Source organism: Grus americana, chromosome 14, assembly GCF_028858705.1.
Source record: "Grus americana isolate bGruAme1 chromosome 14, bGruAme1.mat, whole genome shotgun sequence".
Taxonomy (NCBI): domain Eukaryota; kingdom Metazoa; phylum Chordata; class Aves; order Gruiformes; family Gruidae; genus Grus; species Grus americana.
This window is the reverse complement of record NC_072865.1, coordinates 13,862,570-13,887,530: the sequence shown is the minus strand read 5'-3', so window position 1 is coordinate 13,887,530 and position 24,961 is coordinate 13,862,570. Positions and strand designations below refer to the sequence as shown.

Below are 24,961 nucleotides of genomic sequence, written 5' to 3'. Positions count from 1 at the left end.
CACTTTTCTGTTTTTATAAGGTATTTCATTAAAAAGTAATTCAATTTAAGAGAAAGACCTTTTTATTGTAGCTTCACTAGGTTTTATTTTTGGTTTTAGATGACCATAAAAATTTTTCTGCTGTTTAATTTTTTCTGGAATTTTTCATATCCTCGCAGTAAATTTGTTGCATTAATAAATATCACTACAATGGAGAGTAATCCTAGAAGCTTACATACTGCTTGTTTAGAAGTGTGGTTCTCCTGCTATGGGCAGTAATGGAATAGGAGCTCTAAGTATGTAGGTTTTTTAAAAGAAATTTGCATTAATCCCATAGCAGCTAAATTATTTTTTTCCTATGCAGCACTTTAGTCCCTGGTATTAAGCAGATGATGCATACATGTAAAATTATCATGTAGCAAGAGAGTGCATTTTGAGCAGCCATTAGGAAACCACTTCTAAACAAATTTAGCATCACAGGCCTCGTTCAGATCCTTAGGCTTGTACGACTTGAGGTTAATTAAATACTTCATATATGAGGACATTTGGAAAGAAATTCATCATATCTGTTTGCATTCAAATGTCCTTGATTGGAAAAAGAGTTCAGCAACTACATCTTTCCTCCATTGACAGCATGTTCAGAAAAACAGTGCCCTTTGTTGGTCGATTTGTCTGTCTGCAGGTTTTTGAGGGGAAACGTCTCTAGTCTTTGGGTGAAATATGTGTAACGGCTGTGCTGCAAGTGCATCTTCAAATGCCATGAAGCAGTTTAATCAAATGAGTTTATCAGCAGCTGTGAAGTCATCCTGCCTGTTTGGATGTGCCTATAGCCAGAATGAACGAGCCTATAGAAACTTGTCGTTTCAAGGCTTTTACCTCTCTCGTTGTATTTGACATAGTTTGTAATCAGATGTAACATGACAGCGACAGCTTGACAAACTGATAATACACTTGACTTGAAAAATTCATGAGCTAAGACTGCAAACACATTTTTACTTAAGCTATGCCATGTTTATGCATAGCAGGAGGATTAATTTTTTTTTTCTGTGGATCTGCTATAGAAAGTCTGGAGAGATCTTCAGTTTTTATCTTCTCAAGTATGACTGATATTTTTACAGCCTCTAAGAAAAAGTTTGACTTTCTCCAGTCACATGTATTTATTTGGACAGTCATTCAGATACAAAGCACAGGCTGAAAGAGATTCTCTTATCGTTTGCTCCCTGAAGCATGTGTGCCCCATTTTTTAGCCATTAGGATGTTTCATAAGCTTTTATTATTTACCATAGTGGTGAAAAATAGGAGATAGAAAATTGTTTTTTTCAGGTCTCACGCAGTCAGTCCAGAGAAAGAGTATCATTAAGAAAGTTGTTAGTGTTGTAAAAGAAGTTCTTGGTCATTAAGAAAGTCCTGCAGTAGCTTCTAGGGAAGATCCAAGAAAAACTGGTGGAGTTTGCCTTCCTGATGTCGTATCAGAGCAAACACAGCAATGCCATGTCAGGGTATCATGCTGGACTGTCTGGTGGCTGTGAATCTGTCATCTGACGAGGCTGTTCTTCCACTCCGTGAAGCTGAATAGTGCTATATATTTTTCTCTGAGTCAAATGTCTAGTTGCATCTAGACATTTTCACTCATTTTACTCGAGTAAAATTCTGCCTAAAAACGTCTGAGCAGTTACAAAGGATATGTGAGAATCCCTGTGTATGCTCTGCATCTGGCATGTGAACACAGGAGGTGGGTGTTCAAACAGTGTCACTTGCCACTTTCTTTACCATGCTCCTCCAGAAGATCCTGTGTGGGTTTCCACAGGGATTCGTCTCCGTGGAGTTAGTAGTAGAAGGCAAGGAACAGGGATTCAGACTGCATTATTCTTATTCAAAGTGGAGGAAAGCGTAATGAGTTAATGGAATCTGAGTCTGTATTGACACAATCTTTCCTTCCATTTTGAAGAATCTTTCTGGAGGACTCGTGCTTAAGAACACTATGAATATTATTATACATATACACTTATATCAGCCTCTCCTGCTTTCGATCCTCTAAAACTATATACCTGCAATTGGTTGTCTCCCCCTACATAAGAGCATGAGCCTTGCTTTCCAGGAACTTTTCCAAGAAAATCTGAGGGCTGTATGCACTGGAATGACTTTTCCTCTCTCTCTATTTTTCTATGTGGGAAAGAATGAAGAGCTGAGAATTAAAATTTTCAACCTATGCATATGCTTGTTTGAATGCTATCCCTACAGCTTATTAAATAAGTGAAGAAATATTATTTTAGCCTGAGGTTTTTTTCTAACAGTCTTTCTTAGATCTCTGCATTTAATTTAAACAGTGAAATCTATAACATAAATACCCACATTTTTACTCTCTCTCTGGTTTATCTGCCATTTTATCTGGGAGACAATGCATTTTATTCTGTTCCTACCCTATATCATGTTCATTGTTGTGGTACTAAACCTTAACAATTGTTCGTCTGATTCAATTAATTGCTTTACTGAATATACATTGTACAGACTGAACTATCTTTTTTTGAATGTCAAATCAGATTCAGAAACACTCCTGTCATTATATTTGTCCCTGGAAAACACTGGACAGAAAATTACATCTATTAAAACTGTGTTCGTTACTATAGCCACAGAAACTAAGTTTTTGAATGAATAGCAGTTTATCAAGCAATGTGTCATAAAAGGCAGTAACTAAAGAAAACCAAAGTAAAACATTCACTTTCATTATTGAACATTTTTAGCTTTATTATTATAATAGAATTACAGTCTGACATAAAATAAAGAGCTTTTGCTAAACTCTGTAAAGCAATACATGCTTCTGCCATAAACAACCTCTATTAGATTTAGGTTTTATTGCCACATCACTGCACTGAGGTGCAATAAACATTCAATGTCATCTTTTTAAAATTATCCCAGGAGTAAACAGAAACTGTCCTCTATAAGAGTGTATCGTTATTTTCAAGGAAGACTTACTATTATTACATGGTTTAGCAAAGCATTGTAAAAAAGCTACATAGAGAATACCTTGTCTTTGATAAACTGTGCAATCAAGTTTATACAGTATAATACTATTGGCATAGACTAACTAAGAGGTGATATAATGCAATCATTGCATAGCAAAAAGCAGACTAGTTAAGTAATATTCACATCTAATGTGCAAAATGCAGACCAAAAGGTAGCTATGAATTGCTAGAAAGATAAAATGCCCTAAATGAACACACTAGATTAACGCCAAAAATAACAAGATAAACAAGTACACAGAAGTTAAAGAGCCATAGTTTATTTTTTTTCTATACATATATCTACACATGATACCAGAAGATGAAACATCCCCTTTTAATAAGCTCCAATCAAATAACTTATCAAGTTTAGACAGGACTAAATGTTAGACAATGAAGCATTATTTAAAAAAAAAAAAAAAAACCTTCTCTAAATAAAACATTAACTATTTCCTTTTGTAGAGAATGTCAACTTTTTGATTTATTGATAAAGAGTTTAGAAAACATTGCCTATGAAATTTGACTCTCAGTATCTGTTTCTCCAGAGGCTCATGTAGCATTGTTTTAGAATTCATTCAATACCATATATTATGGGTTTTTTAATTGATGCTTCCAAATATGCACCATTCTTCCCATCTCTTTGAAAAATCTTCATCTAAAATTTTATTTCTAAGAATCAGCAGTACTGCTACTGACTAGATTTTTTTTTAAAGGGAGCACAATACCTGCAAAATGGACGTCTTGTATTTAAAGCCCTTACATATTGTTCCTACAAATATATTGCTACAGTAAAAATGAAATGTAGTAAGTTTACTCAATAAAATCTATTTTCCTGTACATTCTTTTATGTATGACTTTTTTGTATTTAATGCTACATATATTACATCACTTATTGTAACAGTTATGTATCAGCAAATATAGCAGTAATATACAGATGAACTTCTGTCTTAACAAATATTTCACCATTTTACCTACCAAATATAATCCCATACTTTAGTATTTATGCATGACCTGAGCAGACCAGTCATTAATCTAATAGTATACATTGGATGACATTGTCAAATTGCAAGCTACTGTACACTTAACCACTTTACAAATGGAATTAATTCCAAGCACTTTCTGCGTATTAATTTTTTAGGCTTTCCAGTACCACTGATTTTTGTGTTTTTATTCAGGCTCTAAATATGTTTTACTGAGCATTTAACAACATATTAAGAGCTAAGAGGTGAATCCTACACAATGTTTTAAGAACACAACTTTAAAAAAGTAAAAAAATGTACAATCTCATGCTGCATATTTACATATATTATTTAAATACTATATTTTGTCTTTCTGCTATCCATAAATCTCAGTCTAAAGCTTCTTTTTAATGTATCATTTTATAAAAGAATACATTCAACATATCTAGAGCTTGCAAAAATTGTTGGTTTTTTGTTATTTCTTTTAACTCTCTAAAACATAGTGATGAGTAAAAGCTATCTGTAAAAGCATCCAGGAATTGTTTGGATTACACATGTGATAGAGGGAACTTGGGGATCTGCACTTGATTGTGCACCTTGTTTTAAATCTAGTCTAGTGACAACTTAATGCTTAGAATACGACTGCAGTAAGACAGCAGATTAAAGCATTTGTTACCATTAGATCTTATGTGCTATACAGTGACAAATTGTACCTAGAGTGAGTAGATTTCCTTTTTCTTTAAAGACCATTTAACATTATAAGTCAGGTGGTTTGGAGTATAGAAGAGAAGAGGGATCAGGAAAATAGCATATTTTATGGAATTCAGCAAATTGAAAGCTTTATATTCTTGCAAAGATTACAAACAGTGGCTGACTAAATGGTACGGTATAGTATGTGAATCAGGAACGTCATAAAGAATATTTTCCCACTCCCCACAATCCTTTGAATAAAAATATCTTTTTCATGTACATATACAATACCTTTGGGGGACATTGAGTACTAAGCTATCTATAAATGGTTTCCTTTTTTTTATTACTCCACAATTCTTTCTTTCCCATTTTCAGAATCACTTTTCCAAAGTATTTAACTTGTAATGTTCTCTCCCTCGCACACAGTTGTTTGTTTTTTTTTAAATATACAGATATAATTTACCTTTTGTTAAATAAAGAAATCTTTATTTTCTTTAAGACAGAGGCAATGAAGCAAATGGGAATTACTGTATGTGAAAACGGGAAGCAATTCCCAGAGCAAAAGACAAAACAGAACTATACGAATAAATGAGGTTATTGATGTGGGGTTGGAGCTTTTAACTGGGGCTCCCGGTTTAAATATGTAGCCCAATAGACTAAGTTAAAGATTCCAAAAAGCAACGGGAAGGCTATTCTTGATAGTCGATCAATTTTACTGACGCTGTTAAAAGTTTTCTTGGGTTCTGCCGGTTTTGTTTCTGGCTTAACTTCTTTGGGCTCAATCGTTGCACTTTTAGCAATGGTTGCCAGCCCAGGGTCCCTTGCAATGTTAGGGGTGTAGCTCGTAGCTGCAGCTGTGTACGTGTTATTTTTCTTAATGAGAGGATCCTTCACTTTCTTTGGCTGAAGAAAGAAGAAGATGTTTTATTCTCACTATCTTCTCAACAGATAAGATCATGAAAAAGCACCATAAAATTTTGCAATTAATCAAATTTATACCACAAATTGTAATAAGCTGTGAGAAAGAAGTTAGTGTCTGGATACATGACTCATGCAAAATATTTAGGTGAAGACAAAGAAAAAATCACCCATCTGTGTTACTTGTATTAGTTAAACCAAACTAGATGATGGATAAACTCTAACGAGGACTTATACTGATAGCTAGGTTCACTGACCGACAAAATTACCTTTAATGGAAATCGACAGTGACAAACCACTCATAATTCAATATTGCCTTAATCAACTGTGCTCCTCGACCAGGACAAAGAGTTTGAGACACTGAATATCTTAATGTAGCTTTCCAATATTAAGGCAAATAATGTTATATGATGCATTCTAATGCAGTTCATACATAGAAGTATACAATAAAATATCATGTGACCGTGCACTAAAAGAGTAGACCATTTAATAAAATGCAAAGCTGCCAGTATTCTATTTGCTAGCGATTTACACCAAAAGCATTTGTATTATGGAATAGAAACTTAATGGTTTTGTCTGCATGTTACAATTGGATCATAATGGCTGAAATGTCATTCCACATACAGGGACTTAAATAGGTGTATGATTTTTGCATCCACCTACCTATATTGCTAAAGCAAGAATGTATTGAAAATTGTTCAGTGGAGAAGAACTTATTGATCAGAAAGAATATCTAGATTTTTTTCCCCTGGGTCCTTATGTTTTCTAGTATTCTACTTATGGGATCTACTTGTTGGAAAAAACTTAAATTTTGACATCTGGGGTTACTAGGTAGAATTCAACTGTCCTTGTCGCAGACAGTCCAAACCCTTCCTCCAGCTACTGCACAAGGATAAACATAGAAGAGAGACATAGTGAGTTGTTAAGGAGGTGTAAAGAAAAGCATCAATTTGCTCCAAGTTCCTCTGATCATGAGAAAAACACACATAACAAAAGAATCCCAAGAGCGTAGAAAATCTTTAGGCAGTATTTGCCACAAAAAGAACAGGCAAATGTTATCTGCTTTATCCTTAGAAGGAAAAAGAAAAAAAGGATATGGCTAAAGAAAAAATATCAGCAGAATGTGATCTATTATGTCATTTCACAAGAGCAAATATAATTCTGTTTTCAAGAAGCAGCTGTTCCACAGAGGCAATATTTTTTAAAGTAGTCAGAGTACTTTTATGACAGATCAGGTATAGATTAATAGCTGTATAGACCACCCAGCACGAGGGCTTTGGTAAAAAGTTCTTGTTCAAGAGGTGAACGTTTCAGGGAGCAGACAGGCTCCTGCAGGCGCTTGGGAGTGTGAGGAAAGCCACAAAAGCATCAGGGCAACTGGAGAGGCTTGTGGAAGGATGGCTTGGAGCCTCACGCAGGAAGGAAATGAAGGCTGAAATGTTGTATTTCTGCTACTTAGTAAAAAGGGGATTCACATGATGACTCTGATGTAGATACTCTTTATTTCATGACAATAATATTCAGCTTAGCTTGAGGCTCAGAAAGAGCTTCAAATTGTCTTAGAATATTTCTGCTGAGTAGGTGGAACAAACAAGTTAAAAAAAAAATACTTGGAAAAGAAAAAAAGGTGATGTCAGATGTTTTTTTAGTTGTCTGCCCATTCTTTTCCTCCTGAGCAGGACGGCTGCTAGCATGCTTGCCGAGTATGAAGCCAGTCCTGTTTCCTTCTCGGCCAGGTAGTCTAGTGAGCAGCAATAAATCCACCAGGCAAAGAACCACTTCACAGAAGTCTCAGAGGAGACCCTTTCTATAGATTTAAATGTTACGAGCAATCTGACCCACAGAAAGTCCTGACAGCAGTCAGGGTCTTAATATTTCATGTCAAATTCAACTTCATGAAAAAGTAATATGACAGCTAATTAGAGTTCTAAATTTTATTAAGCTGCGATGCTCTGTTCACCATTAGTTTGCCTTGCTTGCCTCTCCTTATGTCTGCAGATAATGCACTCTACCAGGTACTGGTATGTCTTTGCTGACTTACATCAAATGACATGTGAAGACCCTTACCTGTTGAGGAATGCAAAGCCATAAAACTTCCAATGTTTTAAATAGTGTTTGAATATTTTGCTTATATTGGTGTGTTTTTTTCTGAAAATGTGGTTTTCTTTGAAACTAATGGAATGGCTGATCATAACAACTGTGTTACAAGATAAGTTATATTAACAAGGCAATAATTAACATTTAAGGATTTTGTTCTATTAATACAGCTCATTTTTTACAACAGATATCATGAAGATAGGAGCACAACAAAGATTCGAACAAATGATTTTCAATGAAAGTATCATCAGTGACTGAAAACTCAATATTCACCTGCAGTCATGCAGCTCATTACTGTAAGTTTATTACTTCACTCGTTTGTTCTACAATACTTTTGTATTAGTTGTCATTGTCTAAGTGTCCTAATTTTATTTCTGTTTTCTCACTGACTTATGCAACTAAAATAACAACAAAAACATTATATATAGGCATACACTCCTGAATTAAACCCACATATTTGTGTACCAATGAGTACCATCTACTCCTCCAAATATTTATTATATTTATTCTGCTGAATCTCTAGTCTGTGAATATTCATAATAACCAATGAGGCAAGTTAAAACTCTCTTTCAAGATCTCTCAGAAAAAAAACCCAACCAAATGAGCTTCCTCACAGAAGCAGCTGACATAACTCATAGGAAATGGGAAACTTTTTCTTTCATCCCTTAAATGTCCTCAACAATTTCTTGATGCACCTGTGATTTACAGGCTGGATCTGATCCCAGACCAGAGGGAGCGAGTGCGATGTCTCTATTGCGTTCAGGGAGGTATGGATCAGGATTGCACACTCCCAATGCTACTTTCAATGCTTCCCCCAAAACAAATCAATTTCTCCTGTAGACTAAGAAGTAAAAATAATATTTCTGGTTTTTAAAAAACAGGGAAATGATAGAAGGCAAAAGAAAGGAAAGAAAAAGTCCTGCAGTGATTTATTTGGTCATGATCACAAAGCAGTCCTCCTGAAGTTCATGTCAGAGAGCAATATACATCAGAAACTGTCAAATAGAGTAGTCACAAGATATTTTTTTTCCCTTCAGTTATACTGAGGCATCTGCATTTTCTCTTGCTCGAACACTAGAAAATTAATTGCTTTCCCTTAAAAAATACAAATTTTTCTTCTTTCTGCTCAGTTGCACAAGTCAAAATCTCAGCAAAATTTTTAATTATTAATAATATTAAATATCATCCTGTATATCAGAAGTAGTATTCAGGTACTCAGTGTCTAAGTAATTGTTGTTTAGGTGTAGAAATGCTCTGTGCAAATACATGAGGAAATCTTTTGGAATAATTACTACTGTTCTAAACAATAAGAATTTCTAATGAGCTAAAAAACCTCCATATAGTGACCAAGCATGACACAGTACGATCTGCTGGGATAGATATTAAGTGGCGTTACCTTTTCAGGAACGACGCTTTTGCCATCCCATGCGTAGCCTCTCTTTGTGAAGTAGTTCACTGTTGCAAATTCAATGAGTGCAGAAAACACAAAGGCATAGCACACCGCAATAAACCAATCCATAGCGGTGGCATAGGCCACCTTGGGGAGCGAATTCCTTGCGCTGATGCTCAGAGTAGTCATTGTCAGGACAGTTGTCACTCCTGCAAAGCAAACGGTTTTAGTGGCTTTAGATCAGTGGCTATATCTTGTGCTTCATTTCTCAAGTGTTACAATAGATGGGAAAGCCTTGTCTTCACCGCTAATTCTCATAAACGTCCCCACTTCAGTTGCTAACTGAGGATATCAGATTTCTAGTTCTGTGGAAGCTGCAGGATCTTCAAATCATCTTTTATACCTTTATTCTTTGACTTTGTTGTAATACAATAATATTTTTAAAGTTGGAATGGAAATAATATTAGATGTGGACTGGATACTACTTTATGTTTCCTGGTATTTGGAGAATCATTGTTGCTGTTCCTTATTCGTGCACTGTGAACTGTCATACAGATATAACAATTTAACATTTTTAGTTCTTTCTTGCAACGGTTCTAAGATATTTGCATAGAAAACTAACAAACTTGTTTTCATTCAGCTTATTTGGTATATGCGCCTTTGAATGTATACTCAAATGCACTAAGCTTTATGTGATATGACATTTATTTGAGTTGATGGATTTACAGATTTCTGTCCCTTTATTCACTGATGCCCTGAAAATAGCAAAGAATTTATGTAAGAACAAAGGCAATGTAATTTGCGTTTCTGATAGCAGAGCTTCTCGCTGCTGATGCACCTTTTCCCTTAAGTGGGCACAGAGAGGAAGCAGGACTGTACTGAACTCCCTCTGCTTGCAGCTGCTTGAACAAAACATCTGCCAGTGCAGGCTAGACATTTACATCACATCACACGTCCACAGGTTACCTTGACAACTGCAGTGTCATGTATTGAATGTGTCTCGAGAGTTCATCTTCGCTGCACTGTCAGTGAAAATGTGCACTGCTCTAAAATAGGCCAAATAATGAACAATGTATTTACGTGCTGGTGTAAAGAGCTTGAATTATTAGTGCCTAATGAGGAAGCAATTTCTCTTCCCTGAGAGACAACCTAATCTTGTCTTCAACTCATTACTTAGGGAGCTTATGTTTCTCTGGCATAGTAGCAAAACAAGATTGATAATTTTTATTATCTGTGGTACTAAATGGACTAAAAGATGTACGTTGTAAGTTGTGCTTCTGTACGTATACACATTCATGCAAAACTTTCTGAAACACTGTTTCACTGCCATTAAGAAATGAAAAAAACCAACTGAGGGAGTAAACACAGGACTATTTACCAAATAAGTAGTAAGTAAATAGTCTTCTAAAAGGAAAACTTTCAGAAATGTGTCAGTTCTTGAGCCTGTGAAAATAGCAGCTTGAACATTGTGCAGTATTATATAGTATTCATTGTGAGACTAGGAAATTTTGTTCTCCATCTAGGAATGATGAAGTATAGCATTTCAAACTGATCATCTGACATTTCTTTTTTAAATGGCATGTGCAAAAAGAGGTAAAATAGTTACAATCTCAATAGCTTTGACTACAGAGGCCCATAAAAGTCCCAAGTTAATTCTCAGTGAAGTTGATGATAAAAATTCAGAACTAATTTTAGATGTTAATTTAAACAATATTATGTAAATCAAATTTAATTATACTGTGGTCTAAACCATTCTTCTGTGAACACACATCTGTATATCAACAGAAAGCTGCTACTTGATTCATGAGGTCTAAGGCTATGCAAGTTGTGATTGATTTCCAGAGGCACTGGGAAACTAAAGCACAGCTGTGAAGAGTGCCAGAAAAGGTCAATAAAAATAGCTCTTGTTCAGCAAGAGTTTCAGAGTCTGTGTTTCTCAACATCAGGCCTTGTGACTCTCTGGCTTTGATACGTCCAGTGTAAATGAGTAAATTCTCTTTGGCGAAGCAGGAGGGCCCATGGCCTCCTGCAGTGCTCTGAGGCAGGGAAACTAGTATAAAAGCCAGCTCAGCTGTGTGTTCTTCCACCTCCTTCTGCCCAAGGTGTTCAGATGGGACATCTGAACATCACAAAAAAGACCAGGTCACATAGCAGAAATCTCAGTTCCATTTTCCTTAACTGAAGATATTTTTTATTCTTTTTTAAACTATGTACATTGGCTTGGTTAATATCTCCAAAGAATATACTAGTTGTTTGCTTCTCGTTTTAAGATTAGCATTTGTAAGCAGTGGTTAAAACACTAGGGACCAACTGTATGGAGTCCTTTAGATTGCCTTCTTACTGCATTCACTGAGTGCATCCACCCACCAGTGAAAGCACAATAAATTGTCACTGATGTCAACAGGACACCTTTAGCAGCAGCCTGCAAAAGGGATTGATGAAAAAGATTTTTACAATAAGATTTTTCAAAGGGCCTAAGGATGTCAAATGGCCAACACCCGTCGATTAAAGCCTTTTTGACAGTCCTCACCATGAATGTCATTGCCGTTGTCAGAAATGCTTTATTCATGCACTTATTGTTTTGGGAAAGTAGAACTGTAATAGATTGCTTAAGATATTTTCAGGTCTCTTTTTACAATCAGTTTAAAAGCTCTGGATCTTAAATCAGCTTCTGCGACCCCTTCACAATGAAATGTGTTAACTGTTGTGTACTGCGCTATGGCCAGGCTCGTGCTGTTCTCCAATATCGGGTTATGCATAACTAGTTTTACCATAAAATTTCTTAAACCTATTTGGCTTATGATTGCCAAGCAGTTTATAGGTCTTGCTTACCAAATACAGTTCTTGCTGGAACGGATTCTCTGTTAAGCCAGAAGGACACCTGTGACAGTATCACTGTCATGATGCATGGCAGGTAAGTCTGGATGACAAAGTAACCAATCTTTCTCTTCAAATGAAAATGTGTAGTCATAACAACATATTCCCCTAAAACCAAGAAAAACAGGAACATTAAAGCTTTTATAAATATACAAATTAGAGGGCTTTACAGGAAGTATTTTTTCATTATATTCACCCCTATCGTAAAAAAAAAAAAAAAAAAAAAGTCCTCAGATTAGATTGGGTCAGCTCTGAAGAAAACATCTAATAAAGCAGGTTCCGAAGTTCCACTAATAATACAAAACTAGGCAGTTCTAGGAAATGCTAATTAAATTTACATCTTCTAATCTCTGCTGAGTAGTGAATGAAAGTCTGCATTAACTAGTGACTGGTTAGGCCTCTTGTGAAAGGTCTTATTCCATTAGAAGATGGAAACCCACCATAATATACACATGTCAACATCATATAAAGACTAAATCAAGACAGGCACTCAGAAGTGTTTCAGTCGAGCCAGGCTTAAGATGTAATTGTTGATGTGATTGTGTCTGCATTACCGCTGTCTGTGCTTTATGTACTCTGAAGATTAAGTGTCCCTGTTCTGCTAATTCAGTACTTCACTAAATGATTATTCCCTCCTGAAGTAAATGGACAATGCAAGAATAACACAGAATATTTTCATTAGCACTAACTTTTTGGGTGCTACAAAAACATATGAGCTGGGCATTCTAATTGCAATTGAAAGGAATTGTAAGTATTTATATAATACTATAAATCTTGCCTGCCAGAGCACAGCAAATAATGCCTTATTTTCAAATCATTATTTACATAATTGAAAATGGATTTTGAAAAACAGTATGTTTTCAAAAGATTGGAAAACCTATTGTTGTAACCTTTTTTTGGGAAGATTGATTCTTATTATTATACAATAAACATTATCTTAGGAAAGAAACAGGTGAACATGTAACTGAATGGAAACCTCTGTCTAGATTAGAGATGACATGTGAAATGACTGTTATTCTATTTTAAAATGTAGGCAGTTGGAAAGAGAAAGTTGCTCTTCTACAGGAAAAGCTTAAATTGGATTGAAAAACTATGTCTAGACATTGACTGCTTATGCACCGAGCATGTCAAATGCCCTTTTCTTTAATTCAGACTCTAGAAGAACATTCATTTGAACAATCTTGCTCGATGTATAACCCTGAGGAAAGCTTATAAATAAGATGTGACAATACTCCTGGTATGTTTCAATATAAAAGACAGTAGCAAAGGGGAAAAGAGAATCAATTCTAAATTGAGAGGTAAAGAAAAGGACATACAAGGAAAACTTTCTTTCAAAAATAGGACCGGCAGAAGTAAAATAGCAGGCATTATTACTTGAATTTTGCACATCTTTCTTTAACTTTCACTGAAACCACCTTCTTTTCCTCTGTACCTGAGATTATGATCTTATGAAGGGTGCCAGCCTTGGCTAGAAGAGCCAATAATTTAATTTTATCTACTAAAATATGACGTGGGAAGCTATTTTAATGCAATCAGATATAGAATGCTCACAACGGTATGTCAGAATTAATTCAGTGATTGTAGATGGAAAGCTAAGAATACAGAGTGAACACACCACTGTACTCTGAAGCTTTATTTAGCTGCTTAAATTATCAAAGTATTTTTAACCTCTGGAAAATGAGAACAAGATTCAAAGCATAAAGGCAATTAAAAAGACAGGGATTACTCTCATCTGTTAAGCATTGCAGCAGGTCTGAGCTAGAAGTCAGCTAAAGGTAACGCCACGAGGAGTGAATCAGGCAAAGCATAGGCCTAGAATAACGCCTGCAGTTCAGTTACAAGGCAAAGACATGTTTTTAAGTCTCCAGAGTACCAATGGACTGCAGTCATTTATTAGACGATAGTAGATCTTTGGTGAGATTTATTTAAATAACTGCAGGACATGAAAGTGCTCCAGTTATTTAGTGAATCTTTAGCTTCCCACGTTTTATGGCTTTCTTTACTTGAAAAGCATAGCCACATTCATGAGAGCTGCTGACCGCTGTCTAACTTCCCAGCAATTCCTCTGTAATTCTGTTTTCAAAGGTTTGTAATCCAGCCATAAAATTCCATACAAGCTAAAATTTCAAGCAGCTCTTAAGCAAAATATTTGCTATATTCATAGTGTCTGATTACTGGGCTTTCACAAGTTGTAGCACAAGATGTAGCTTATGCATCTTAGATTTTCTTATCTCTAATTCTCTTATCCAAAGAAGATAAAAGGTATTTCTTTTTAGCTTCCTTGGAATTCCTCATCTTCTACAAATAACTGTGTTGAGCAGATAAATTTGTTTTTCATTTTATTTATTCCATGAAGTTTAATTTACATGTATTACACAATATGAAGCATTTGAAAGTGGTAACACAACTCCTTCATCTATATTAACTTAATGTTTTGAATGTTTGTCCCCATTTGAATACTTCCACTGCTCTGGAGGAGTTTGTGCCTGTGCTCAAGACTTCTGTAGCTGCAGTTTTTAACCGGTCCTTAATTCTACAGTAGATCACAATCATTGCATCAAATGCTCAGGTGGTGCAGACTAACCTGTGTCCTTAGAAGAAAATAGTTGATAATTCAGTAATTTACATCAAACTTATTACTCAGTGTTCTGTAAACTATTTGTAATAAACCCAGTTTATCCAGTGAGCACCTAAAATTAATGCACGTCACATCAGACATAAGGTTTGAGGTGGGGACTGAGTTTTAGCTATCGTAATACTTTTTCTGTCACTGTAGATGGGAAGTAAGGCTTTCTTTGCCATTAGTTTAAAACAAAGTATTCCTCATTTACTACTGATGCCATGTAACCCAGTAGAAAAACTCTTAACAGAATCCTCTTAGCAGATTTACAGAACATCAGAAAAAATATATCATTGTGAGTATAAATCCTGATGATTCTCAAAGTAATGTTTTTAAGGTAGAAAAATAATTCTATGCAAATAGAAACTTGCATGAAACCTTTAAGCATTAAAAGATGCTTAAAAAAAGGATCATTTTAAACTCTGAGTCAATATGAGTCAGTAGTTGGAGAGTGACAGGAATTTTACATGAAGTAAAAAATGTATGACACTCTGCTTAAGCAAAACAGCAGCAACAATAATTATTTTGTTTACTGAATACTCTTTTTAAGCCTGTAGTACCTGCACATTCCATTGCCAGCATAGATTACTAACTATGCTATAAAAAAGTTTTAGTCTTTCAAGATTCTCTTGTCATAAAAGAATCAGTATTTCTAGTTATCTTGTTCTAGATCCAGAAATAAGGATAGCAGATGGCCTACTAGCAAAGAAAGAAAATAAAGGGGAAAAAAAAAAGGTTTTGAGTATGTTTAGAGTAACCCGGTTACACCCAAATTCTTGGAAAATACATGTCTGGAATTCCAGACAACTATAAATATCATCTTAAAACTGCCCAAGATGTTGTAGATTCCTCTAATGATCCACAGAATCAGCTGCACAAGAGCTTCATTTTCTTGCCTAATAAAGGTGCTGAGAACTCTTAAGCGAAGATTGTCTTCAATTCCTTTTGTCTTTTTGTCTGGTGAGTCATTGCCCACAACTCTGAAAGTAGGGAAGGATTTCATAATTTTCATTGTATATGTCATATCTTAAACCAGAGATGATCAGAGGACAAAGATGTGCTGGAGGATTCTGTTGAGACTAGCTGCCCACCCACCCGAACGGGGAGAAAAGTGATTATTAACCACTTCTGATCCCCACCATTATTTTGGGGAAGACAAAGCATTTTTCTTTCCAAAGCAAATCAATTTTTCCTTGAGCCATTGAGCTTGCAAGCAATAGATGTGTTTTCTTCCACCACTGTATATTCTTATTAGGTAGTAACTAAAGAGGATTGTAAGTTTGGTACTAGAAAGTTTTTTTAGTTTGGTAACCTTTGTATTTAGTTCTTTGTAATGTTTTTCTGCATCTAGACAATAGCATCTTTATTTCAGCAAATATTAATTATACTGTATTTAACTTCTTAGGCACGGTAAGGAGTTTCTTCGGGTAGAAAAAGGAGACAGCATTCAAACCTATGAAATATCATGGGCAAAACAAATATTTTTTTTGTTTCTTCATGGAAATGTATGAAAAATTTTTACACTTATGTTTACCTTCAGTTCTGTTAAAAAGATTATTATCTGCCTTTCTTAACAATTTATAGGGTGCTTCTCATGTTACTATCTAATTACCCTGGACTATATCTGGTATTATCTATTTGGTTTAGATATGTTCCCAAGCTTAAGAATCTCTTCCGATTACCCTGGTGCCCTTATAATGCATCCAGCAAGCAGAGAATTGGCAATGAGTGCAAAAGGGCAGGCACACAGGTTGCTGAGGTCTTTCTGAGTGAGTAGCTTCAGAACAGAAAGAGCAAAGGGCTCGAGATCCTTGCAGTTCCTCACAAATCCTATTGACTTTTCAGCAAAGGGCAGCTGGAATGAATTACTGGCTCCACAAAAGGCAATGGCAACATTTCCAGCTGTGGTCAGGCCAAGAGTTCTCCCCGTTTCTTTTTACTCGTCCAATGCATGCCTCTGTGCTCAATAATGGAAGCAGTGAATCTATGGAGGCAGTTGTGTTGATGTTCTTATTCAAAGTCCTTATTACTGCCATCCCACTTCTTTTATGATTATATCAGCTAAACAGAAGCTTCCAAGCAGTAATCCGAATATTGGCCCACTGGAAACTTTTGTCTGTGAGAAATTTTGTTGGCTTAATAGAGCATATGAATATATTTTGGCAAGCTAAATAAAAAATTCAGACACGAATTAGGGTTCACCTTAAATTGACTCATTTAAATGTTCATTGACTTTGTGAATGACACTTTAGAAAGTTTGGTTTATGCAGGCATAAGTGTAGTCCAGTTCAGTCACAACGTCGGGTACATTCAAAGCAATATAACTACTCCTAATGCAGTGCTTCTTTTGGTCCATTGAACAGTCAAACTAGACAACACTTTGAGTTCTTGTTCATGCCCAATGTTCAGTTTATTACTGTATTTAGGACTTTGTGCCCCTTCCAAATTTAAAAAAAACAACAAAAAAAAAATCCTGAAACAAACACTGCAAAGTGAAAAAGTGAAGGTTTTTAGCCAGCTTCACAGTTACAGGTATATAATACTATAAATGTCAGCTATACTTCTGTACCTTATTAATAGCTTTGGAGTTAAAGCTGCTGCTAACTTTAAGACACCTAAATCCTGTTTGGATTTACCTAGATGGAAAACCTAGATGGTTTTTAATGTGATGACATATTTTCTTCACTTCCTAAATGCCTCCTTGAGAAACTATATGCTTGCTTTTAGCAACTTCACTGCCTCCAGGAATATGATCTCTAACGATTCATATTCTTGTACTATTTTTTTAAGCTTATATAATAATCAGATAATACGATAAGGATATGAGGAGTGCTTCTTTATAATGCAAATTACTATTTTTTCTAGCTAGATCTGTCACTATAGGAAGCTTTTTAATTGTTCAAATATTTTAACCACCAGCTGAAGTAGGAAAATAATCCCAGGATAGGTTGTCTTTTCAGAGTCATGTTTTCCTAATCTGAAGCTTGTATATTGCAATTTACATCTCTAACTCTTTAGTCTTTGCATTTTTTCTCCTGTTCTAAATTATGTTTTGGCAGTTAAATATGACCCTTCCCAAAACACCTTTTTCACAGACCTGTACTGGACTGAACAATTCCAGAGTCCACAGTTTGTCCAAGCAGATCATATTGGTTCAATCGAGAGCCGTCTTCAGCCACGACCACGGACCTTGCTGGTTCCCGTGTCCATTCGTACACAACCTCTGCTCTGGTATAAGCATCTAATTTAAAAGAAATACATTGCATTTCAGCTTTGTGCCTTCTATTGCTGTATGTCTTTATCAGAACAATGTTTTGAGCAGTAGCTTGAATATTAAATTCTCTTTAATTATCTGTAGAAACCCACAACTTTTTTGCTGTGGGACATATAACTGATTTTACAGGTCTATCCATATGATGATTAGCTAAATGTCTGCTGTAGGGCTGGATTAAGGCTGGTCCTCAATGGCCTGAAAATCTTTCTCTCCCTTACATCGTTCTTACCTACGTAAAATCTGGGTAGAGTACAGATGTGGAATTTCATGGGCATGTGAGGACTCCAACTCTTTTTCTAACTTTTAAACTGATATCAAGAAAGATGAGCCCCAGGCTTTTCAATTTGTCATAGCATGATGTTGTCTGGGCTGCTGTAAGAAAGCAAGTCCTTCTCAGAGTGGCTTCAGTGATCTTACCATGGGCCTGGCGAGAGCTCTCTTTTTGGTTATCCCCTGCTGCCCCCACACCACTGTCCTTGCTGTGTAACAGGCATAGCAGGCATTTCTGAGGCTGCCTAGGCTCGAGTGAGTTTAAATCACAAATAATCTGGGTTTTGGCTTTGTATATTTCTGGGACATGTTCACACTCAAGTTCACATTTATTTGAACAAAGCAAAAGAAAACCACTGTTGTCTCTCCAAACCTGAGCAGTCTAGTATGTTACATAGATAATTCAGTAGTATACTACATACGCTATCCAAGTGTTTTGTGCTGTTATTAGTATGTTATTCATGTTCTTTCAGGAACAAAACTATATATAAATATTTTTAATCTTAGTCCCATTGTGAAATTCTTCTGTCATTTTGCGTAGTCTGGAGTCTGACAGCTCTCGCTCTGAGCAGTTAGGGTGGGAGTTAGTTGTCTACCTAGAGGCATCTAGTGTCATTCTTCACACATAAGAGTATCCAAGACATGTATGGGACTGAATGTGTGATCAGAACCTATATAAAGCTTGCACCCACCAAAGACGGCTGGAAGCCAGATCGGACATCTTAGGGCATCTAAAATGACACTAGACTCCTACCTACAGGATGAGATTTTCCCTTTTCTCAGGACTGGCAAGCAGGAAAGGGAAAGGAGGAATCTTATTCACTGGACCTCATTTGTGAGTTAGTGATTTTATCTTATCAATGTAAGAGATAACAGTAATTAAAGAGGTGGTGTTGGATGTAGTCTGCTGGTAAATCAATTGCATGGCATTTGATCCCGCATTATTGAAGCGGAAGAGTGCTTTTACCATCAGACTTCATATTCCCCAAGCCTTTAACATATACATAGCTTTTTGGAATCAACAGTAAATGCAAATCTTCGTCTTAATAACTGACCTTAAAAATAATGGCCACAGTAAGTACAAGAATTGGCTTACTAATCTAGTCACATAAAGAAAGAGTGGCAATAATAATATTAATTTTCAAGCATTTTTACTTGTTCTGGAGCATGAGAGTAGTTTGGAAGAGAGGATTGATTTCTGAGCTGCTGAGCGCGACTGTGTTGGGTTAGAGGGAAGGGAGCACGCTCCTCAGTACTGGAAATAAGCTCGCCCTGCCCCTAACTGCCAGATTCGGTGTTCTGTTTAGCTTCCATCCTCAGCTTCCAATTCAGATATTGCATAAGCAGCAACACATCCTTTTGCTCCTATCACTGCTGCTTTCCAGAGTGGCCTTAGTTTTAAACTGACAGTAAGATTTTTGTGGTAAGAGTTGAGGAGAGCATCTGCCTTCTGATTTTGTTTTGCCAACACACAGCTTTCTGTTGTTCCAGAATCTCTTTAGCATTTGTCGCATTGAATTTACATTGGAATAACCACTAGCTTAAGCTGCTGTTCTGGCAAATCACTTTAGCTTTGGAGCTGGGTCAAACGTTTCTCGGCCTCTACGGTACGGGCAGAGTCTGTAGGAGATGTAAAACTCCTTCAATATCCAGCTCCAACAAGTGATGAGTAACAGTGGAGGACACAGAAAAACTCTTATCCAATTTAATTCAAAGCAAACAGAGCTGGGCAAACACTGCCTTGGGGAGCTACTAAATGTAATATTGTTGTCTGCACTTAAAGCATGGCTTTCATGACAATTAAATATCTTTTTCAGTAAATTTTTCAGTCCATTAAGATGATTATAATAAATTGTTTTAGTTGTTGACAGAAATGTCCCAAATGTATTTAAATATGATTCCCACTGAAAAAGTAGCAATTAATTTTAAGAACCGGTCTTTTTCTATGTTTAATGGCGAGTTCTATTTTCTTATCTTGCTTGGGTTCAGCCATTTGTCCCATGGGAGATATTTGTATTTATATCAATAACTAATATTGAGACAAATATTCTATAACCTGATAATGCTGACATAATCTGATGAGAAGGAGGGGAGAGGTCCAGCTTTAAGACCCTGTTCTGGACAGTGAATTCCCCATGCAGTGTTTGTAGTAAAACCATGTTACAGAAGGAACTCCTCCCCATGAGGATCCCAGATTAGAAACTCACCTGAATTTAGTAGGGGAATGCAAAATTTCCCTAAAAACTCCTTGATTTTGTCTCATGGCAATTCCCAGCATTTGGAGTTACTTGTTTTGCTAGGTCCTTTTTAGGACAGCTGGCATGATAGCCAGTTAGTGTTTAAAACAAAATAATGAAAATAGCCTGTAAAACATGACAGACCACGCCTGCACTCCAAGTTTAGAACTCCAGTTATCACCTCTGACTTTAGTGAAAGAAATAGTCTTTCAATCAAAAATATCACTGACTTTTTTTTTTAATCTAAGAAAATTACGTATATTATGATAAATTTTTTTTGTAGGGTAAAAAGGAAAACAATGTAGATACAAAAGATATGCAGACACACTTGCATGGTTTTTTGCTATCTTGTTTTTACCTTGTGGTGTGGTTCTGGAGTTGTATTCAAATCCATATTATCTATCCCTTTTCATTCATAATTTCTGCATCTCTTAATCATTTAATCGAGGCAAGATCCTTAGCAATCTGGACAGTCATGCACTTTGTGAACCAAGAGTATGCTAATCTGGGACAGAGTGGGCCAGAAAGAACTCAATGTAGGAAAAAAATGGGAACTATTGTTCAGACTAGGGAGTGTCTGGTGTTTAGGCTGTGGATACAGATGTGGTGACGGGTCTTTTATCAAGTTTATAAAAATTCAATGTAGTAGTTCACATTTGTTCAAAAACTGTTGATGGTTTAACTTTGCATTAGTAGGTTTTATGCACAATCTTCCCCCCTCCCAGATCCAGTATGCTGTCCGCATAAACTCTTTAATGTGCATTTCAAAAGAAATTCAATCTTGCACCCACTCTTGATCTAACTGGGATCTCAGGTGCACGGATCTCCTGTTATTAATCAAGAACCCACTGCAACTATTTGCCCTATTATTAGCTGGAGTAAGGTTTCCCACCCACCCCTTCAGTGTCACAAGAGATTTGGAAAGATTTATTGGAAGTGCTGTAAGAAAACTTAACATTCAAGGAGTAAACTATTCTTGTCAGTTATACTCCAAGTTTATATGAGGTTCATATGAGATTTTTGTTCTCTAAATCTTATCTAGGAGGATAGTAGCTCTTTAAAGACAAAACATCAGTCCTTTCTCATGGTAAACATAGAGCTATTCAGTCCAAAGTAAATTATCACCCTGTCTGGTAACACGTGAAGAATGATTTGGGTGTTCTGTTTGTTGACTTCTAAAATAGATCAAGCCACTAAGTACCCATTATCAGTGAAACAACCCATTTCTACTAGAAAAAAATACCCATTGAGGAAACAATTTGTACACTATTACATCTTCCACACATTTTGTCTTCCTTGTTTGTGTTGAACCAACCCGAGTAAAATATCTCTTTTTTTATTTTTTTATTTTTTTTTACTGAAAGAGTTGAAAGAGGGCTATATTTATTTTCTAAAAATAAATTATGTTTAGCTAAGTTTGAAAGTATCAGTGTCAGGGTGGTTGTTCTTCAAATTAAAATTTTTGGGGAAATTCTCAACTTACAGACAGCTTTGTCAGTTATTACACTGATTTCAATTACATTACCTTTTGTCCAGTATGTTCTCTAAGATTACAAATGCGAGTGTTGGAGATTTGTGAGATTTTCCACTTCCAGAAATGTTGCATAATTATAATATGAATATTTTATAGTCTTAGGGAAAAATTTGTTTTAAACATGCCAAGACTATGGTAGAGGACTTGTTTTCACCTAAACCAGTTCAGTTATTCATGATCTGTATTTCTTTTCTCTAACAATGAATTTGGGTCTTAATAAAATAAAGCAACTATAATATTAACAACATTTTCTATGTGACAAACTACTTTTCTAGATGTTTAGAGCACAGTCTTTTTTCTCTTTTGTGAATGTCCAGGCATGACATTGGAGGATATTTAAGACACATGGAAGAGCTTCATTATATTAAATATAAACATATATAAGAATAAATATACAACCCTGCAAAAAAAGTGAAAAATACACAAGATTAAAACCTTGAGGTTTTCTCAGTTACAAAATATTTTTGTAAAGTGGTCTAAAAAGGGAGAAACCTCAATTTAAAATAAACTTACAGCTTCCAAATTTCAAGGGGCAAGCATGTGCATCCATAGGAAAGTCTTCTAAATGCATTGGACATTCTGCTCTCACAGTCAATCTATAATGGATTAATGAGCAAAAGCATACATTTATTCTAGTTTCATAGAAATAGCAAATAGACTTCTGTTAAGACACATAGAATAAGTATAGCATAATATCTGTTATGTGATTAATTAGCAGCTAGAATGGGACCGGAATTGTCTGGCCGGGGGTGCTGACAGGCATGTGCAGATGCAGCAGTGCGACTGGCTCTGCCCCTCTGCCATGTTTCAGTGTACAGCAGAGACATGCTCAGACTTTGAACTTGGTGTGAGGATTAAAATCTATTAGGAACTGAAATTGCTTCCTTGCTGTCATCATTAAATTGGCCCACTCTGAATGCTCAGACAATTTGCTGAAATCATTTTGTTGCTATCAGCTTGGGTGCAAACATGTTTCTCACTAAAAGACATTAAATAAACTAGAAACAGTCACATACCACACATCAGCAAGGAATGAACAATAATACTTGAATAGAAGGCAGAAGATTGCATTAAGGCACTTGCAAAGGTGAGCAAATAGAAATGGTTATGGTCAAAAAAAGAGACATATGTGAACAATGTGCTGCCAAGATAGTGTTCTTGGGGATTAAATCCCTAACAGCCAAGCATTTAGGAAGACAAGAAAAATTGACCTGGACTTGTGTAACTACCAGCCAAGCAGATTCTACCCTAGCCTAGGCAGTCTTGAAAGATGTTTCAGTATATATTGAACATATTTGACAGACTCCCAAAAGCCTGGAGACTTTGTTTTCTCCAAATAACTTTACTGCTTTCAAAAAAATCTTTAAAATTGTTAAAAGAAAACTCAGTGTTCACCTACGTGCGAAGCTGTCCATCTTGACTTTGAGTCAACAGAATCACTTTATACCTTGTTTGATTCCATGGGAGACATAAACAGGGATGTGTAGCTCTGTAGAGAAAATGTATCTTTTTTTTCTTTTCATTGTTTAATTTGCAGGTTTTTAATCCAGAATGTTTCCATGACTGTGTATCATCGTTATTTCAAAAGGATTTATTTAACTCCTCTGCTGACAACTGGATAGCTAAAGTTCAGTTATCCATGAAGAAAATAACATGTTTCCAGTAAGAGTGGTGCTAGCACAAAAATTTCTTTCTCCTAACTTTCCAAATGCTTTAGTGAATTGTTTGTCTTGTTATGAATAGAATAAGAAATGTCTGGTTTTAGACTGTCATGCTCTGTACTCCTAAGCACAAGAAATATGAAGAATGGGCAGTGAATTCTGTGTGCAGCTGCTAGTTCTTAGAATCTGCTTTCTAGAGAATCCAAAGATTAAAGACCCTTGTACATGATCTAGTAGTCTAGATTATATTAAACTTTCAGGCTTTATTATACTTTGCTGATGGAATCCTTGAAAGCAACTCCAAATTAAGGTCCTCGGCAAACTAATGGATTCCTAACACTATAGGTACCTTTTTAAAATCAAGCATTAAGGCACATGCAGGGAGTATAAACGTAGCACAGCCGGAGGGGGGGAAAAAAGCCACTGCAAATGCCTCAGTTTGTCAATCATTGCACAGCCTATTGTGAAAATAATTACTAAGCAGGAATTAAATTATTCTCAAAAAGGAACCTGTTTCCTATTTGGAAAATATGATGCTTTAACAAGATAAATGGTCAAACTAAATGAAGGATATAATATTTTAGGGCTCACCTCATTGTGTATAGCAATGTCCCATCCTCTGTAATTCGTAATAGTTTATTTGGCATCGTCATGTTATGAGCCACTGACTTCTTTCCATTGTGGAAAAAGGTATCAGGTGTCCAAATTTTGCTGGCCATTAGATTATTTAACCGGAGAACAGTCATAGGTCCTTTGAATTTTAATCTCTCATCTTTCCAGCTTTGGCGGAAAAATACATCAATAGTGTATTCCTACATCAATTCAGAGAGAAGGGAAACACTTATGATGCTATATGTTGCAATATGAGAACCTGAAAAGTATATTCTTACCGTTCCGTAGAAGCAAGATGATAATTAATGAAATTAGTAATTAGCAGAACATTTATTCTCTATATTACTTACAAGGTACCTGAAGCTGGTTATCAAACAGTTACAATATCATTACTGTGTTCAACAGAATAAATATTGGGGAAATAGTATATCAAGTTAGAAAAGAATTTGAGATATAATATAGTGGAAACAAAATAATTCACCCTTTTCTCACTTTTCCTTCACCTTCCATAAAACAGTAATTTGAAGCTGTGGGTATGTAGCCAGTATGCGTAGCACAAGAAGAATACGCCTCTTAGAAGAAAGCAAGCCTGGTGAGACAGGGTCTTACTAGAGCCTTTTGTTCCAAGTGTCTCATTAGCATAAACATGTAGTCAACCCGCGAAAAGTTCACTAAAATTATGTGGTCTGATTTATGAGATGTGGAATGGCTCATTGGGCCAAATCATTGGGCTTGGAGAGCACAAGCTGAGGACAGCTTTGGACTGGGTTATGCAAGGACTGGGCCAATGGGGAAGAGATGCAGCGGCTGACTCAGGATTATTTGTTACAAAGCAACAGGAGCA

The 24,961-nt window shown here is 35.9% G+C and overlaps 1 protein-coding gene across 3 annotated transcripts in view; it reads right to left on the bottom strand.

Moving 5' to 3' along the window:
* Nucleotides 1–5,056: 5,056 nt before the first annotated feature.
* Nucleotides 5,057–24,961, bottom strand: part of GABRA1 (gamma-aminobutyric acid type A receptor subunit alpha1) — a 40,370-nt gene continuing 20,465 nt past the window's right edge. For all 3 annotated transcript variants that reach the window (XM_054842123.1, XM_054842125.1, XM_054842124.1), the window contains exons 5-10: nt 24,097–24,317; nt 22,358–22,440; nt 17,627–17,770; nt 11,865–12,017; nt 9,039–9,241; nt 5,057–5,530 (exon numbers count right to left, since the gene is read on the bottom strand). In XM_054842123.1, coding sequence (XP_054698098.1) covers nt 5,222–5,530; nt 9,039–9,241; nt 11,865–12,017; nt 17,627–17,770; nt 22,358–22,440; nt 24,097–24,317 — 1,113 coding nt within the window. In that variant the 3' untranslated portion in view covers nt 5,057–5,221. The remainder of the gene's footprint in view (nt 5,531–9,038; nt 9,242–11,864; nt 12,018–17,626; nt 17,771–22,357; nt 22,441–24,096; nt 24,318–24,961) is intronic.